Source organism: Prunus dulcis, chromosome 1 (genome assembly GCF_902201215.1).
Source record: "Prunus dulcis chromosome 1, ALMONDv2, whole genome shotgun sequence".
Taxonomy (NCBI): Eukaryota; Viridiplantae; Streptophyta; class Magnoliopsida; order Rosales; family Rosaceae; genus Prunus; species Prunus dulcis.
In genome coordinates this window covers 42429996-42448115 of record NC_047650.1, presented here as the reverse complement: position 1 = coordinate 42448115, position 18120 = coordinate 42429996, and the positions used below count along the sequence as shown (strand labels likewise).

The following is an 18120-nucleotide window of genomic DNA, read 5'->3' as shown; positions in this document are numbered from 1 at the left end:
GGTAGAGCTTGGTCACACCTCTTTGAAGTTTTGGCCACCTTGGCTCACGCCTGCGGCACTCGGTACAAATGTCGTGATCCAATAGAGCCGCCTGCTCATAAGACGTATTGTCCAAGCTTCGGGCCGATGCTTGCTTCCACACCAGATCATAGCTTATGTGCATCACTGGGATTTCGGGAAGGTGGCTGAGCTTCAGTGGAACGCAATGGAGGACATAAAAAAGCAAGGCAATCATACTCAACAATTGTTTGGTTCTATCCGGCGGTGTCGACCCGAAATTCATGTGTGAGGACTCCGTGGAAGTGTCGATTGCTATGGGACTCTTGGTTTCTCAACTGAGTCAAGAGCCATGGAAAGGGAAGGTGATCAATTACCATGAAGATTCGCCTCAGCTAGAATTGATACAAGGCGGCCACGATCTTAGGTACAAGTATGAGTCTCTGAGGAGGAGGATGATAACATGCGATCATACTGCTTTTAGAGAAATGTTTGATTTGATTCTTGAAGAGGCTGTGAAGAGGAATTTGAAGCCAGAGCAGATGGTCAAGAAGTTGTTTGTGTTCAATCACCCTGGCTTTAAACGTTTTGTGGAAGTCAATGACTGGATGTATATATATAATGATATAAAGTCAAAGTTTGAGGACAAGGGGTACGGGAATGTGCATTGGAATTTGTCAGAGTACAACAAGAATAAGCCGTTGATACCTTATAAACAACCAGGGTTGACGGTGTTGACTGGCTTCTCCAACAAATTGCTCAAGTTGTTCCTGGAAAACGATGGAGAATTTGGCCCTGAACATGTCATGGAAGTGGCCATCTCTGGCGACGAGTTTCAAAGCTTGGCTGTAGTGGACTGATCCATGATCCATCATCTCTGTCTCTTTCCGTCCCTCTAATAATCTTGCTAACATGTTTCGACATAGATTCTGGTCATGTTCTTCGTTTGTTTGGGTAACTTCATTCAATGATATTTCAAAACAAACATGTTTAGAGACCTCTCCCAAGATCTAATGATATTTCAACCAGGTCAAAACTACTTCAAAGAGACAGAGAGCATAAACGAATATATGTGTAGAGTGAGTATTTTCTGTTATGGATATTGTGAAAAATCGGTTACGCAATCAAATGGTGGATTTATGGATGAATGATTGCTTGGTTGCATATATTGAGAAACACATTTTTAATAGTATAGCTAATGAGGTTGCTATGCAAAGATTAAAAAGTATGAAAACTCGTCGAGAACAATTATGATTGTAATGAACAGGAAATATGGTTTTTGATGTTTTGAAGTATATTGTCCAACTTCGGCAAGTCTTCTTGCATACACTGATATTCAAAGAGCCTTAATTGTTGCAAAAGATAGATGTTCCATATATCTCCCCATTTACAGCCTTTTATTTATTTATTGATTGGAAAGTAAAATTGTTTCGCATACACAACACACATTTGAGGTTAAGGCTTTGAAGCAGAAAACAAAAGGAACAAGCCAGAAACAAACAGTAAGGGCAAAAGGAATTGGGCTGAGTTCACATATTGTTTGCACCACCACCACCCTCTGCTGCTGTTACCGGCGAAACTAAAGTCTCTAGGTAAGTAGTTGCTTGGAATTCATCATCTTCTTTACCATTAATAATATTCCTAAATGTCCTAGTCTTGGGATTATATGATACCAAGACCTTTCCTTCATGATCCATCAAAACTTCACCATTCTCTAAAATGCAGACAACCTTCAGCTCAAGTTTATCCACTTCCACGAAAACCTGTTGAGCCAAAATCTCTGATGAAATTTTTATGACTCTAGTCCAAGATTCCTTGACACCATATTCCTTCATAATCCATATGCAAAAATCTGTGTCTTCAGTCGGGTCGTTATACAGATAAAGACAATTTCGAGCACTGGTAACTCCCTCGAAGCTATAATCCGTGTTGCCACAATAGGGTAATGGCACAATCTCCTTGAATTCCTCATCTGCTAAATCCAGAGAGGTGATAGTTCCAGACGTTATCCAATGAAGAGCTCCGTTTAAGAAGCAACCCTGCTGATCAGTCGTTCTCAAATCAGCAAGGTATTCATAAGTCCTCCATGAATTCCTTTTTAGTGAAAAGACATTCATCATAACTTCAGAAGGCCCCTCAGTGGCCAACATTATCTTGTAATCTTCAGTTAAAGAATCATAACCGAATCCGTGAAACATCTTGTCTTGGAAATGATATGGAGGTTGTGCTAACACCTTGGTATCTCTAGTACAAGGGTTCCATAATATAATAATGGAGTTGTCGTCGCCGATTTCTAGACATACCAAGTCATTGCAAGAGCCCAAAATACACAAACACACATCTGGGTCCATTACTGCAGGATGATCAACCTTCTTGATTGCGAGATGACTACCATCTCCATCCTTGGATCCTTCGCAGTACATCGAAAGAAGAGAGTCATTATGTGAGACCAAGAGATTCATGTTCATGTTCATGTTGATGCCTGTGACTGTGTTGTTGAGGTGAGTCATAACAAAACGAGGATCGAAGATGAGACTACGCAATGACTTGCACACACAACCACGTCTTATTAGAGATTCGACTGGTAGCCTTAAGAGTATGTCGACAATGAGTTCTATGGGGATGCTGAAACACCTACACCAGAAAGAACCAAAAAAAAAAAAAAAAAAAAAACTTGGTTCAAAACTTAGTTTTTGCTTGGCTTCAGAAACTTGTGTGGATCAAAACTTCAATGAGCAATAAGAATTCTACTCAAAGTATGAAATCCCAAGGAAAGAAAAATAGAAAACAAAACCAATTTGAAATATGAGAGATATCTAATAGGGTTATATAGATTTCTCACTTTGGAAATAATAAACCTAGTAATGCTTCTTTTGCGAAGCTTAAATAGTAAATCATTATAGCTCTGTATACCTCTAATCTTTAAATATGGAAATTAGACAATAAATCACTGGTATATATATCTAACACAAGCGTGTCATATGTTTCATGAAGGCTCTTGATGTGGATTACCGAACATTTGAAAAAGAATGTTAAAAAATTCCAAATTAAATTACTCATAAGTGCACGAACCAACAATAGTCACAAGAAATATACATGAAGGAAAATAATAGAACCTCGAATGGTGGCGTGTCTAAAGCTCTCTTCTTCTAGTATAGAGAGCGTAGACTGGCCTTATATAGTATAATAGAACATAAACTTACTCAAAAAATGTCTGGAAAAACCTACCAAAACAAAACAAAACCCTAAACAACTTAAAGGAAACTAACTGTCTGACAAAAAAAGGAAGCTAACATCTAACTTTCACGCACGTTTTGGGGTTGTTAAACCTTCTAAAACAATTCTGGAAAAATATGGGAATTGTAGCTCTGTCTCTTAGCTTTTCAGGCATATATCACACGTCGCTTGGAAAAATCGGGAAAGTCTCCAACGCTTGAATCTCCACAGCAGTGCAGTTTTGACGGGAGGCTGTCTTGACTGGAAATTCTAGAACAAATGGCTTCATAGAAAATTCTCAAAATTTCACACAATGATATTCAATGTCTTAGTTTTCTTATCCAATTGACGACGTGCTTAAATTCCCCCAAAAAATCGATTTTCTGTCAAAAACCTTGTGAGTGCACAAAAAAGATGAAAATAAAGAAAGTAAAGTACTAATACTCTTTTTAATCCACTTATAAGGTTTGAAGCTTTTTCAATTTTTTTTAGCTACAATTATACAATAAAAGCACTTTATTTGAAAGAACTACAACACTACACCCCATTTTATAAATTTCTCAAGGAGCCAAATTTCCTGGAATATAAGATTTATTCTAAATTTTTGTATATTAACTGTAAACAGGCTATTGAATGGTTTTTCAAAACGATAATTTTAATATCGTAGAAAACATTTGTAGTACATGAGACTTTGTGACTTAAAAAGGAAAAAAAAAAAAAAAATTAATCAAGACTGTCCTATATGCTCCTAAAAAGTAATCTTGTGGATTCTACATAATGGAAATTACCGAAAAGGGGAAATACAATCAAATTAAAATTCAAAAGATAAAATTGAACAATATTCCAATTTCATACAAATTTTTCTTTAAAATTAATATTCTAAAATTCATAATAATAATAATAATTACCATTGAATTCGACAGTGAATTTAACTGAGAAAGAAATTACACATGTCAGCAAAAGATTAAAAAAAAAAGCTAAAAAGAAGGTTGGTAGCACATAGTCATCGTCAATAGCAATGAGTTTCCCACTCCCTCACCTTATCTTAACTCAGCAGAAGACCCCATAGCTCCCCATCTCAACTACAAACTCAGAACTCACTCCCACTCACTCACGGCAGCGCGTACGATGAACGCCATTTGGTCAACGCTCCAATACTGGCTGGTCAACCACCCATCCATCCTCCACTTCTCATGGGCTCCAGGCCAAACCCCAGCCTCCACCCCGCTCTTCCTCACTCTCTCTCTCCTCTCCTACCTCTCTCTCACCTTCCTCCTCACCCGCCTCCCTCTCTCCCCCATCAACCCTGCCCTCCTCAAACCAATCACAGCCGTCCACAACCTCCTCCTCTTCCTCCTCTCCCTCGTCATGGCCGTTGGATGCACCCTCTCGATCCTCTCCCCCGAAACCCCAAGCCTAGACTGGATCCTCTGCTTCCCACCCCGTATTAACTCGACTGGGCCCCACTTCTTCTGGGCCTACATCTTCTACCTCTCAAAAATCCTCGAATTCCTCGACACCCTCTTCATCATCCTGAGTGGCTCCATCCAACGGCTGACCTTCCTCCACGTGTACCACCACGCGACCGTGCTGGTCATGTGCTACCTGTGGCTGCGCACGTGCCAGTCCTTGTTCCCGGTGGCGCTCGTGACCAACGCGTCGGTTCACGTGCTCATGTACGGATACTATTTCCTGTGTGCGGTTGGGATCCGACCCAAGTGGAAGCGGGTGGTGACGGACTGCCAGATCGTGCAGTTTTTGTTCAGCTTCGCGGTGTCGGGTCGGATGCTGTACCTGCATTTCTCCGGGTCGGGTTGCTCCGGGATTTGGGGCTGGTGCTTCAACGCGGTCTTCAATGCCTCTCTTTTGGCTCTTTTCGTTGACTTTCACGTCAGGAGTTATGCCAAAAGAAAGAAAATGGGTCAAAAGGATAAAGGGTCCTGATCTTTTTGATCAGAGTGTGGTAGTTGTTGTTGCAAGCTTGCAATGATGCTATTTTTAATGCCATTTATTTAGACGGCAGCGATTGGTTGGTTGCATTTTTCCTTCATTTATTTCTCTCCTTGTATCTTGGCTTCTCATGTACCATTCTTTTCTTTAGTTTTTTCTTTCTCGCCCAACAAAAAATATTGTGGAAATGGTCATAACTGCAGTATTTCTCTATGAATTTAGAAAAATAATACTTTACAAATTAGTAAAAAAGAGAAGAAAGGATTTAGTTGTTCAACGTCTTGTTGATTTAATTTCTTCTCCGTTGAAAATGCCCTTACAAACCAAACAAATTAGGCAAATTTCATTTTGCTTACTTGTGTGACTTCAGTATTATTGAGTCGTGGGGCGGAGCGCTGAATTTTCAATTATGGGAGCTTCATAACCAACTTATGAAATTTAATACGGGCCTTTCATGGTACACCTTGCCTCTTTTTTTTTTTTTTTTTCTTTTTTTTTTTTTAAAATAAAAAACTCCGAGTTGTTTGGATTCAAGTGCATATTCACTCAATAGTAAGGAAAGGAAAAATTAAAATTTAAAAAAAAAATGGTGGGGGCCAAAAGACCCCATTGCCCATATCTATCAATTTTCCACTTCTTGTTGTCCTCTTCCATCCATCAAAAAAATTGGTGAAGGGAATGGAAATAGGTCTTACCTAGCCCAGTACCAAAGTGGAACCAATGCCTGGACATATAGAGATGATATAGATGAGAGAGAGAGAGAGAGAGAGGGTGGTTGGAAACTGAAGTACATTTCTGGTTACCAACAGAGCAATATTAATATGGAGAAGCTTAAATGTGGAGCTGCCCAATAACCTTAATTCATGAACCATATGTGATGGTCAAACATTGAAGAGAAGTGAAGTCACACATAATGGGCTCCATTCAAATGGATTGTACACATACTCCCACTTGTCTCCTTTAATTGATATGAAGAAGATACAAGTTAGAGGGTAGACCTAGCTACCAATGGCTGATTACTAACACGGATATTGTCCCCAATTTAATTATTGTAATCATATAAAATGTGTATCGATGTTATTAGTAATGAAACCACTCATGATATATTTTATTTTATTTTGTGATGTTTTCGATAAAATTTAATGCCAAACCAACCATATCAACCTTCATTAATTATATATATCTATGTATATGATTCAAAGAAAGCAACAGTTTGAAGCTTTGGTAGCTAGCTATATCATCTACTACTGGCATTCTGCTCTCATGGCTCATGAATGCATGAATTTAAAGTTTTTGACTTGTCAATAGTTCACTCACACACAAACACACAACAAATAATGAAATCAAACTCATCATCTCCACTTCCACTTCCACTTCCACTTCTTAGTACATTGAATGAAAAGGCCATTTTAGCTCAAAGTGATTAACAATTTTGTCAACAGTTTGAGTTGATATAGTGAGTTATTAGTAAATGTTATAACTAAAAATTCGTTTAACAAATTAATTATTCCATGGAAAGCAGACAATATTACAATTAAATACTATTTATCGGTTATTAAACGTGAGAATGCCATAGCTATTTATTAATTAAAAAATTATTTGAACGTTTGCAGACAAATTTTGATTTTGTATAAAACATTATGCAGCGCGGCACTTTGAGAAAAACGAAAAGATACACGCTGAAATAAACTTCCAAGCTCTGGTAATTCTAAGAATATTCATAATAAGGAGAGAGTGTAGATTTTCCAAGCTTTGTTGATTCTAAGAATATTTTGTGTCCTAGCAAACTCTTTAATTCAATTAATGCAATGTTATGGAAAAAAAATATAAAAAATAAATGAACATATGTTGAAAAGAAAAAATGCATGTATTTTACATTTTCAAGGTGGTTTCATTTTTCCAAAGTAAAATTAAATGTTTTGAATAGCCAAGATCAACTTATCAGTTCTAAAGAGAGAGAAAGAGATTGTAGCTTTGAGTTTGACAAGGCTGTTGGAGAGGGTTTTGATTGATTATGTGGCTCACCCATTTTAACATTCCAACGCTATTGAAAAGGCTATTAGAGATGCTCTTAAACTAACAACTATTTATACATATAAGGGAGATATCCCTACCATGAACCAAATCCCCTTATTTATTATAGATAACTATATCATGAACCCAGATAATAATCCCAAAATGCATGAACAAGTATTTATTCCAAATGAATGAACACTTTCTTCATGTATGTAGTCTATCCCAATAGCCCAAGTATACCAAAGGACTAATCTGTCTGCATCAAAGCATCTAGATGATTTTTATTGTCATGAATGATCATGAGTCACATATGTTTCTTAGAAGGGTAAACCATTTTTTTGGTGCATGTGTTTTTACTCAAAATTACTTTTAATTTCATGGTCCTTGTTTGTGTTTTTAAATATTATATTTTTTACTATTAATTTTTAGTGGAGTCCACATGAGCATAAAAATGATACTCATTTGCGTGGTTTGCAGCTAACACCTCACTAAAAATTTGGTTGACGAAGTGGTTTAAATGTAGGGTTATGAGATAGTCAATCGTCATCTTCCCCAAGCTCTCAAATCTACTGTCACTCTCACCCTCCTTTCTTGATAAAGTAAGCCCTGACCATTAGAGGCATAACAAATCATACCCACAATGCTCGGTGAACGGTGTTGAGAAGTTTATTTCATTCAATCGGGTTGTACTGAACATATTTCTAGGACCTTTTAGACTTAATAGTCTGCTCGGTAGGTTTTAGTCAATACGTCTACTCGGGACAGTGGAGTTGCGCTATTATATATATATGTTGTTGCGATCTCTGGTATGGTCACCGTTCACGGTGATAGATTTCCTAAATAATTACATACGCGGCGATTAATAATCTTTGACTAAATATTCATCTAGAAACAGAAATTAATGACACAACATACTCGAACAAAGATCCACTACAACTTGATTGCCACCTCTATTCATCCTAGATTATAAACTTTGTCATGCAAGATTGAAGGGCCTCCCAATTGGAGTTCAAAAGGATATAAGTTGATGAATTCGAGGGTTGAATCTTGATGGTAAAAAGTACATACATAGATCATCAACCCCCCATATGAATAAATAAAAAGCGTCGAACTAAGGCTAGAAGTGGAAGATATTGACTTCTGGATTGGACTAAACTTGAGAAGAACAAGCCGCATGTGATGACACTGACTGATGACTGGACTTTTGTAATGAATTTGTGTTAGTAACTTTGAATTGGTGAGAGTGATATGAATCTGATAGATGGGCGGCACAACAGAAATCTGAACTTGAGAAGGACGACGAGAAGAAATAGATATCGATGGCTAAAATCAAATTTCACAAAAGTAGAAGTAAATAAAAGGTACGTACGACTATATATTTACATATAAAAGATGTGCATGAATTAATCTGTAACATGAATTTGTATTCATATGTGCAAAACGTTTCTCTCACTCCAGGTTCCAACCAACGCAACCACTACCTGATTTTCTGACAAAACATGGAATGCATATAACAACTGAGACTCCAAACTCATTAAAGATGGAAGGTCGATCCATTACGCAGACTTTGAAAAAGTCTAGCTACTTCCTCCTCAAGCCCATTTCTCTTTAAAAAATTAGGGTAGAATTCTGGTTATTGTTAGGGTTTTTAATTTTTCACACAGAAATAAATGCAGATGAGAGATAGGCGTTGGTTCAGGGTTTTACTTCTTTTACTGCAGCCAGCTTGCAGAGCTGCTACCTGCTTTTGTGGGCCCCACTTTACCCAAAGATGGTTAAATTTAGACTTCTTAGAAATCCCCAACACCAGTCCTATGCTTCCCGCACTTCAACACACACCATCTCTTCTCTCCCACAGCTTTCACTTAAAAAAAATTCTCAAGAATCTCCCTTCCCGTTTGCCCGTTTGCCTGTTTGGCCCTTCCGGCGTCGCCTAAACCATCGTTTGACAACCGAGAAACGGCGCCTGAGCCTCCCCGATCACCCATGGACCTCAACATGAACCTCAACATCTCAACTACCTTTCAGTATTGGCTTGTGAAGCACCCAGCCATCCTGCACTTCTCATGGAGCCCTAGTGAAACCCCGGCCTCAAGCCCACTCTTCCTATCCCTAACTATCATCGCCTACCTCACCTTCACTTTCCTCCTCTCCCACCTCCCTCTCCCAATTATCAAACCCCGCCGTCTCAAACCCATCACCGCCTTCCACAACCTCAACCTCCTCCTCCTCTCCCTCATCATGGCCGTTGGTTCCCTGGTCTCCATCTTCTCCTACGCACCTTACCCTTTCTGGATCATCTGCTTCCCACCGAAAACCCCACCAACGGGGCCTCTCTTCTTCTGGGCGTACATCTTCTACCTCTCCAAAATCTACGAGTTTGTGGACACCTTCTTGATCATCCTTAGTGGGTCCTTTCAACGGCTGACATTCCTCCATGTGTACCACCACACAATGGTGCTGGTCATGTGCTACATTTGGCTCCACACCTCACAGTCTCTGTTCCCGGCGGTGATCGTAGCAAACGCCACGGTGCACGTGGTGATGTACACCTACTACTTGCTCTCTGCGCTTGGGGTGAGGCCTAAGTGGAAGAGGAGGGTCACCGAGTTTCAAATATTTCAGTTCATGTCAAGCTTCGTGGGGTTGGTTTGGATGCTCATCTATCACTTTAACGGGTCGGGTTGCTGCGGGATCTGGGGATGGTGCTTCAATATTTTTTTCTATGTTTCTCTTTTGGCTTTGTTCATGGACTTCCATGCTAAGAGTTATGGCAGCTCCAAGAAGGATTTGTGATCATGATGATGATGAGATCAAGTAGTTCCCTTGAATGTATTTTGTGTTATTGATTTATAATGCATCAATTAATTGCTTTCTATTAATTTTCATATTTGAATAATTTTTTTAGTTAAAAGTGAAGTGTTGAATCACAGACCTCTTCTCTGTTATAAGCATATATTTTAGTATTATTGTTGGCATATTAGTAGTATATATATAGTTGCTATATTTTGTTTGTCAGCATCATCTTTGCCCTAGGTAGTAGTATAGAATTAAGAAAGTGGTTAACACCCCATTTTGCTTCTTTTTTTTTTTTTCTTTTTTTTAAAGTTGTTTTTTTTTTGTCCGGTCGTAGTTAGGACGGGGAGGTGGGTTTTCACACACAATGCCAAAGTGCTTAAGTGTCATAAAAATTCAAACATGAGATCGCTGATCTTTTTTCACTGGACTAGACCCGTTGGCTTGTGTTTTAATTTGTTGGGTTTATACGAGGGTTTGGAAGTATAAGATGCAAAGGGACACGCATCCCTTTTCTTGGAACGCTGTCCTTTTGTGGTAAGTCAAGTGTTAATTGCGCGCACAGGGGACAGAGCCAAGCTGGGCCTGCCATACACTGTAGTATGGGTTGCGGATCATATTTTGAGGAAGGATAAACCATATAACCCCCCAATGCAATTACTAGTAGGTGGTTAAATGCAAACCCTATAGTCGTTAGTTCATAATAATTTTATTAACAATTATATAGTAAATGTTTATTGCAAAATAAAAAGGGAATGCACAGCCACATCATTAAAGGCTCCATACTCAAGACCAATGTCTTTTTTTTATTCTATTATTTACTGTTGTAAGATTGGATTTTACTTTCAAAAACTCGTGTTATTAATTCGGCCCCTCCACACATACAATCCTAGTTCCGTATATATATGACATCAATTGTTCAAACAATGGGTCCTTATGGCCAGCTATATCATTAAACACATGTGATGTGATTGCTGCTTTACATTTCTTTAACCAAAACTGAAAGTTAACTTTGAAATCTTTGCTGGTATGCAACTACTAGGAATAGTTTTGTGTGATTTGAAGTGCCTTTGATATTATTTAGGACGTCCTCTCAGAAGATTAATTACAATAATTAGAATCGAGTTCATTTATTCGTATCGTCAAATTTCTATTAAAACAAATTAAAGGTTAGATACATGATATTATCTATGAATCTGTAATAGTTAAACTTAAAGATATATATAGATGATATAATCTATGAATTTATAATAGTACTACAAGGATAAACATTAAGTAATGCCAAGACATGTAGAGAGGAGCCAAATTCTTGGACTTTATTTTTTCTTTTCTTTTTGAGTTTAATAATTGCTAACTATATATACGGTACACCATCACCACTCATTATTCCATGAGTTTATTGGTGGGCAGGGGTCAGAATGTAGGCAATGTCATTCCCCTCACAAACTCAGAACTTCTTCGAGCTCCATCCCTAATGGATATATAAGGGCGGCTTTGAGGATGTGCAGGTGGTGTTACCACACAAGATCCCAAATTTTTGAGGATTGCACAGAGCATCAGTGAACCCATGAGCAATCATACAACATTAACACTCCTTACCACTAGACCATGCATGTCTTAATGAAAGATAATTTTGCTCATTATACTTATATTGTTTATAACATCAATTCATTCGTGGTAATTTTAATTTTAGTATTTTCATGTTAGATAATGTGAATGTCTAACTTAAATTTCGCACGTAACTCTCAAAATCGCACTGTTGTCCAATGAATACTTTATGATATCCTTGTCCTTTAAGAAAATTAATGCTTCAAAATATATAGGTAGAATCCGACAAAAAATATAAATTAAGAAAAAGATAGAAGTGCCACCAAATTAATTTTGTACGGAAAGTTGTAAAAGACTCAAGCGTCAAAGGTTCAGATCCTCTCACCATGTGCAAAAACAATATATCTCACACGTTTGGTTTGTGAGTGTTGCATATATTCATTCGTTTTTCATCTCTTTCAAGCGATTTTTAGCGTCGCAACTTACTTTTGTAATTAAGCAAAAGATATAAATAAAATTAAAATTATATCCATCGCTACACTTTTACCTCTAGCCAAGTCATAAGTTCATAACTGTCACTTATTACCTCTAGCTACCACCATCACTCCAACCTTCTCTCTTACTCATTTGCTTTCTGAAGACTGTTCTCTGAAACCAGTACATATTATATATATATATATATATATATATATATATATATATAAGAGAGCATCCATTCTTCTATTGAGAGATTATTTAAATAAGTTTATTTGAGAGACACTTTTGTCGGGCCTACTCCACATTGTATTTCACTAACCCAAACCATCTATGTTTTAGATAATCATTCAAAGATCATCTCTACAAAAATATCACTTGAATCTGATATCATTTGACCACTCAATTGAGTTTTTGAAATTTTAATACTATTTTTAGGACACAATTGGATGTCGATATGGTTTCCGATTTGTCTAATTTTTTGCAAGGATTATCTATGAATGTAGACTTAAAAAACAGATGGTTTGGATCATTGAAAAAAAAAAATTGTAAGGAACCCTAAAGGGTATTCCTATTATTTGAGGAATTCATCAATAAAGGGGAACTATATATATATATATATATATATTAATTTAGATTACTATTTAGTAGGGTTGGATAAAGAGATGAAAGACTAAAAGGAAAAACATAAATAGAGTACTTGCATTATATTTGGTAGGGATATGGTTACATAAATTTGGCAGAAAAGCACATGCATGGATCAGAGATCCATTTCAAACAACGATTGAATTGAATGATGAGTTGATTATCAATAAAATGGTTTTTTTTTTTGTTTTTGTTTTTGTGGGTATCTATCAGACTGCAGTGCAGAGGGGTATCGACTTAAATGTTGTTGGTTGGTGATCGAAGGGTAGGCAGCTACAGCTAATGGCCTTGATGATTTTACGGCCTCATCATCAGTCCTGACTATATCCCGTTTCTTGTTTGTTTTCCTGCTAATTCCTTTAATAAGTCATGGAGCTCCATCTACATGCTTGTTTTTAGGCATTAACCAAATGGTCCTAAGGTAAAGATAGCATCTATTAGTTCCACAATAAGATAATAATCACAGCAATATTTTTGTTTTAAAAAAAACGATTGTTAGAAGTTGGCTTTAGATGACGAATGCCTCAAATAAGGAACACTCTTATTGGGTCACTTTGTATTCTATTTCAATGATCTGAATTATCTATATTTTAAGCATTTCTTCCAAGATTTTTCTGTAAAAAATCACTTTGAATTCGAAACCATTTGATCACTCAATTAATAATGTTTGTCATTTTAGTATTTTACCATATTAGTCGATTTTGTTAGTCCTAATTAGATGACTTAATTTGTCTAATCTTTTGCAAGAAAAACTTATAAATAAAAACTTAAAAAATAGACAGTTCAGATCGTTAAATTAAAATACGTAATTTGTTTAACTTTCAATCAAATACTATATTTGCTTTTTTTATTTTTTTATTATTTATAAATGGCCTCCGTTTGAACAAGCCTAGTAATTTGTAATTAAGAATTATGTGTTACAATTTTGTTGGAAATTGAAAGAGGACAGTTTCATTATTAATCATACGTTATCCTCGAAATTAAACTAAAAATCTTGACCAATAAAGTTAAGTGCGGCTATTGATCTAGTCGCTTCCTTGTGTGAGTCCCAAAGAATAACTCCACAGAGCGGGCACAAAGAAGAAGCGTCATTGCCCCTCCTCCCCTCCTCTCTCCTCACCTTTTTCTTTTGGGGTAGTGAATAAGTCTACAAGGGTCTTCCCTTTAGGTCTACATCATCTTTAACAAAGGTTGCGGTAAATCACCCAATTGTTCTTTTTCAAAGTAGTTATTTTTTGCTTATTTGTTCAGTAGAGGCCACCCACCACCCTCTAATAAATTTGACAAAGACAACTCACAATGCCTAGGGCCAATGACGGAGCCAAAATTTTGCATTAGTGGGGGCCCTTCACAAAATTTTATAAAACAATTCGAATAGGAGAGCTCAAGCGCTAACCGGTTAATAAGTTAATACAATACTAACTACTCGGTTTAGCCCACTTCATAATATCATTTCATATTGATTAATAATTTATCCATTCATTACAATCAAAATTGTCCTTAATTTTATATTATAAAATGGTTGAATATTAATCTCATCATCTACACTATTAAAGACTCAAAAGTTAATAATTTATATTCCAACAGAGAGGAAACACACACAAAAAATTCATAAATCCCTCCTTTGTAAACAAGGGACCAATTCATGCATCCAATGAATATTTATGTAAACCCCTCGTTTGTACTAAAAAAAACACTAATAACCCTAAACATAATATATTGTGTAATTAGAATACAAATTAACCATCAAACATCGAGCATTGGAAAATGCATGTGGGGCAAAAACTAAGGTTTATCATGTTCATGATTTGATTATGTTGTAGACCTTTAAATGTACATGAGTGCTCTAATACCACATGTAATAGACTAAAACAGAATTAAAAAAAGAAGGCTAAACTTGAATTGTAAATGTTTGGTGAGAATATTTAAAGCTTGGTCTGAGTTCAGGCTAACCATCAATAAACCGGTCCAAATAATTGTAAACACATCCTCTGTACCATAAATACATGTTCTCTACGTATCATAAACACATGAAGGTACATATACCTTGTGAAGTCATTGATGAACTCAGCAAAAACCAAAAGCAAAAGTTCTAAGATAGTGTTTACCCCAAATCTTCAAGCCTCAGAACCACCGGAATAGCCTTAAAAGGTCTGGAAGATGTGGTAACAATCGGAAAAGAGCGTCAGAACCTGCACTGCAAATGAGAACAACACCTTGAAAATGATAAGGATCAATTGGAAATTGACACTAGTGTCGGAACTTGCAGAGCTGTTATCAAACCTCGAAGATTCAAGCCACGGAAGGCTCAGAGTCTAAGAAATCAAGCAAAGGATTCTAATGTACGCCTTGAATTCCTTGGAAAACCTATATGTCTTGAGAAAGGAATTAGGGTTTGTGTAAGGTTGTTTGTTGAAAAAGATTGTCGGCCCTTGCTCAAATGAACAATTTCCCTTTTATACTGTCTCTGTCCTTTGTCGGCCCAGGCCAACTGATTGACCCAATTCTTTTATTAATTGCCATGGATTAAAATCCTTATACTCTCAAGTCAACATAGTTATAGTTAATTGGATATTGTGATTGTTACGTTGTGTAAACTCATCTTTGTCTGGTTGTTATGCCACCAGTCACAAATTTGCATGATTTAAGAGCATTATTCTAAAGCCTATTTCATGTCAGATGATTTCTGATCCACAACATGCTACAATCAAGGTCGGCTGGACTTTTGGGTGACCTAGGGGCATAAATTAAAATGAGACCTCTTTTTCTTTGTAAACGATCTCCACATGATGTTGTGGTTTTTGCTCAACAATATGTGCATGAATTTATTACGGTAAATGACACTCTATTCAAAGTAACTAATTGCGTGCAGGATGCTATTAGATAGGCAACACCACCGTCAAGCCACCTACTTCAGGTAGAGGGGTTGTTGGGGTTGTTGCTAGAATGGAGGTTTTGTGGCTGCAATGGCGAAATCAGTTGGGGAAGTGATGTCGGCTGAACATGCATGGGGCTCGTGAAGGGGTGGCGCTTGCTCTCTCACTTGGGATTGCATCTCCCATCTTTGAAAGAGACTCTGCTGTGGTGGTTGCAACTCTACGTAAAGCGAGCAGGACATGATTATTCAAACGTTGGTATCATTGTTGAAGATGTAAAGCATCTACAGAAACATATTTCTGTCTCTCTTTTTCAATTTACCCATAGGGAAGCAAATGGTGTTGCACACCGACTTGCTCTATTTGGTCTGCATAATGTGGACAACTTTATTTGATTTGAGGTGCTCCTTGATTTTATTCAGGACACCTTATTATGTGATTCTTTGAGTCAGGGTTAGATATTTTGTCCACCAGTTGTAATTCTTCGTTTTATCAATAAAGCTTCCCTTGTTCCGTCGAGGTTCTCTAAAAAAAAATATATTTTTTCTTGAAAGAAGTGTTTGGATTAATTGGATGTTTGTTGTTTTACAAAAATAATAATTTTATAATGTTTAAATTATAAATATGGGCCTTATATTGTTAAAGATTTAAAGTGATTGTTATTTAGGGCTTTAAACACTCAAATCTATTTAATATGAGCATGAGCTATGTACATATATATATATATATATATATATATATTATTTACAATATATATAATGTTGCGGCCCAGGCCCAGGGCCGGTCCTTACAACAACAATATGTTAATAAAGTGATATTGTTTTGGATATAGCCAGAGAAATTTTGATCCTAAGACCTGCTTCAAGTTGGCTTTTTCCAATGGAAAAGAAATTTAAAAAACATAAGGGAAAAATAAGGAACTTGTAACTGAAGTGATTAAAAACATTTACCTTTGCACTTGAGGTTCTAGGTTCGGTTCCCCCCTTCTTAGTATCGCTTGTATAAAAAAAAGCCAGTATATAGCATTGAGTTGAGGCAAGGTATCATATGACAAAATAAGCAAGCCTTTTGGGCTGTCACTAGTTGGGGATTCACTCTCTTCCACACGTATTCTTTCCTTAGTTCACTTCAAATACACTTGTACTGTCAGTGTCAGTGAGCTAACCAGAGAGGAACTAAAAGATGGCTTACCATCCCAATGCCCTACTTGGATCCTTGTTCGTCGCCATTCTAATAGCATGCGGTAATATATATATCCCTTCTCTTGCCTAGTTTAGTTTAGTTTTTTCTTTTGAGTTATTGGTCCTGCTGTATGTTTCAAAATTCACATTTAACTTTGCACTTGCATCATAATAGCATGCAGCATTCTTATGCTTACATTTCAAAGTCAAAATTACAAAAAAGGAAAAATCTTGAGTTGTAATTTTTCAAATGGCAAATTTATTGGACTTTTAGGCTTACAAAACTTGTTGCCCATTTTGTTGAATTGTGGGTTAGGGGCTAAGTTATATGCAAGTGCAAAGACCTTCACCATAGTAAATGAGTGCAAGGAGACAATATGGCCTGGCATAACACACAGTGAAAACTTCAGTGGCAGTGGTTTTACATTGAAGCAAGGCCAGTCTACAGTTTATACAGCCCCAGGTGACTGGAATGGTCGAATATGGGCTCGAACCGGCTGCAGTTTTGACAAGAATGGCAATGGCAAATGCCAAACAGGTAGCTGCGGCACCACCATCAACTGTACAGGCCCCGGCAGCCCACCTGCCTCAATTGCCGAATTTACACTCGGCCAGGAGATTGATTACTATGATGTTAGCCTGGTGGATGGCTTTAATTTGCCTGTAATTGTTAAACCTACTAACAATGGTAAAGGCAATTGCAGCACTGCTGGTTGTGATAGGGACTTGAGGCAGAGCTGCCCGTCAGAGCTCGCAGCTAAGGCCGAAGGAAAAGTCATTGCTTGCCGGAGTGCATGCAACGTGTTCAACACCGATGAATACTGCTGTAGAGGGACATTTGGAAACCCTCAGACATGTCTACCTACTAATTATTCAAGGAGTTTTAAACAAGCTTGCCCTGCAGCATATAGTTTTGCATATGATGACCCTACCAGTATTATAACATGCTCTGGTGCAGACTTCATTGTCACCTTCTGCGCATCAAGGTAAGATCACATTTAAACCAAATGAACTTTTGGGTTTTCTTTGACACTGACCTTAATGCACTTACCGAATTCTAATCCGGATGAAAATCTAACGGTCAATAGGATATATCAGATGCATTAACAATTAACTTGTCAAAATTGGGCTTAGGAACCAAACGGTGTGCTCTTATCATGATAAGCAGCTTGTTTGCAATGGATCAAAGGAATTAAAAGCACTCTCTCAAAGATGGTGGCCATTGATGCTCGCATTCCCCTTGATTCTCAGTTTCCAGTCTATGTTTTAGCAGATTCTTCACAGCGCTACACACTTTTTCCACGTTCGTACTTTGTAGCTGTATTTATTTCACATTATTTCCTCCTCCAGTATTTTCTATTGAGCTTACTTCACAAGTGCAAGGAGAATACAAAGTTTTCCAAGTGCATGTATTTTACCTT

The 18120-nt window shown here is 37.2% G+C and overlaps 4 protein-coding genes across 4 annotated transcripts; 3 read left to right on the top strand and 1 right to left on the bottom strand.

Moving 5' to 3' along the window:
* Positions 1 to 1406: 1406 nt before the first annotated feature.
* On the bottom strand, positions 1407 to 3388 carry LOC117620284 (F-box/kelch-repeat protein At3g06240-like). The gene is made up of 2 exons (XM_034350451.1): positions 3327 to 3388; positions 1407 to 2631 (listed from the first exon to the last, which is right to left on the bottom strand). The coding sequence occupies exons 1-2, from the start codon at positions 3386 to 3388 to the stop codon at positions 1527 to 1529; spliced, it is 1167 nt and encodes a 388-aa protein (XP_034206342.1). The 3' UTR covers positions 1407 to 1526.
* A 798-nt stretch (positions 3389 to 4186) lies between these two features.
* On the top strand, positions 4187 to 5344 carry LOC117614279 (elongation of fatty acids protein 3-like). The gene has a single exon (XM_034343034.1). The coding sequence runs from the start codon at positions 4342 to 4344 to the stop codon at positions 5155 to 5157; it is 816 nt and encodes a 271-aa protein (XP_034198925.1). The 5' UTR covers positions 4187 to 4341; the 3' UTR covers positions 5158 to 5344.
* Positions 5345 to 8997: 3653 nt separating this feature from the next.
* LOC117614312 (elongation of fatty acids protein A-like) lies at positions 8998 to 10109 on the top strand. Its single transcript, XM_034343072.1, has one exon. It carries the CDS (start codon positions 9166 to 9168, stop codon positions 9973 to 9975), a length of 810 nt encoding a protein of 269 aa, XP_034198963.1. The 5' UTR covers positions 8998 to 9165; the 3' UTR covers positions 9976 to 10109.
* Positions 10110 to 16700: 6591 nt separating this feature from the next.
* Positions 16701 to 17994, top strand: LOC117628402 (pathogenesis-related thaumatin-like protein 3.5). Its single transcript, XM_034360853.1, has 3 exons — positions 16701 to 16761; positions 17016 to 17685; positions 17834 to 17994. Exons 1-3 carry the CDS (start codon positions 16701 to 16703, stop codon positions 17967 to 17969), a joined length of 867 nt encoding a protein of 288 aa, XP_034216744.1. The 3' UTR covers positions 17970 to 17994.
* The last annotated feature ends 126 nt before the right edge of the window (positions 17995 to 18120 follow it).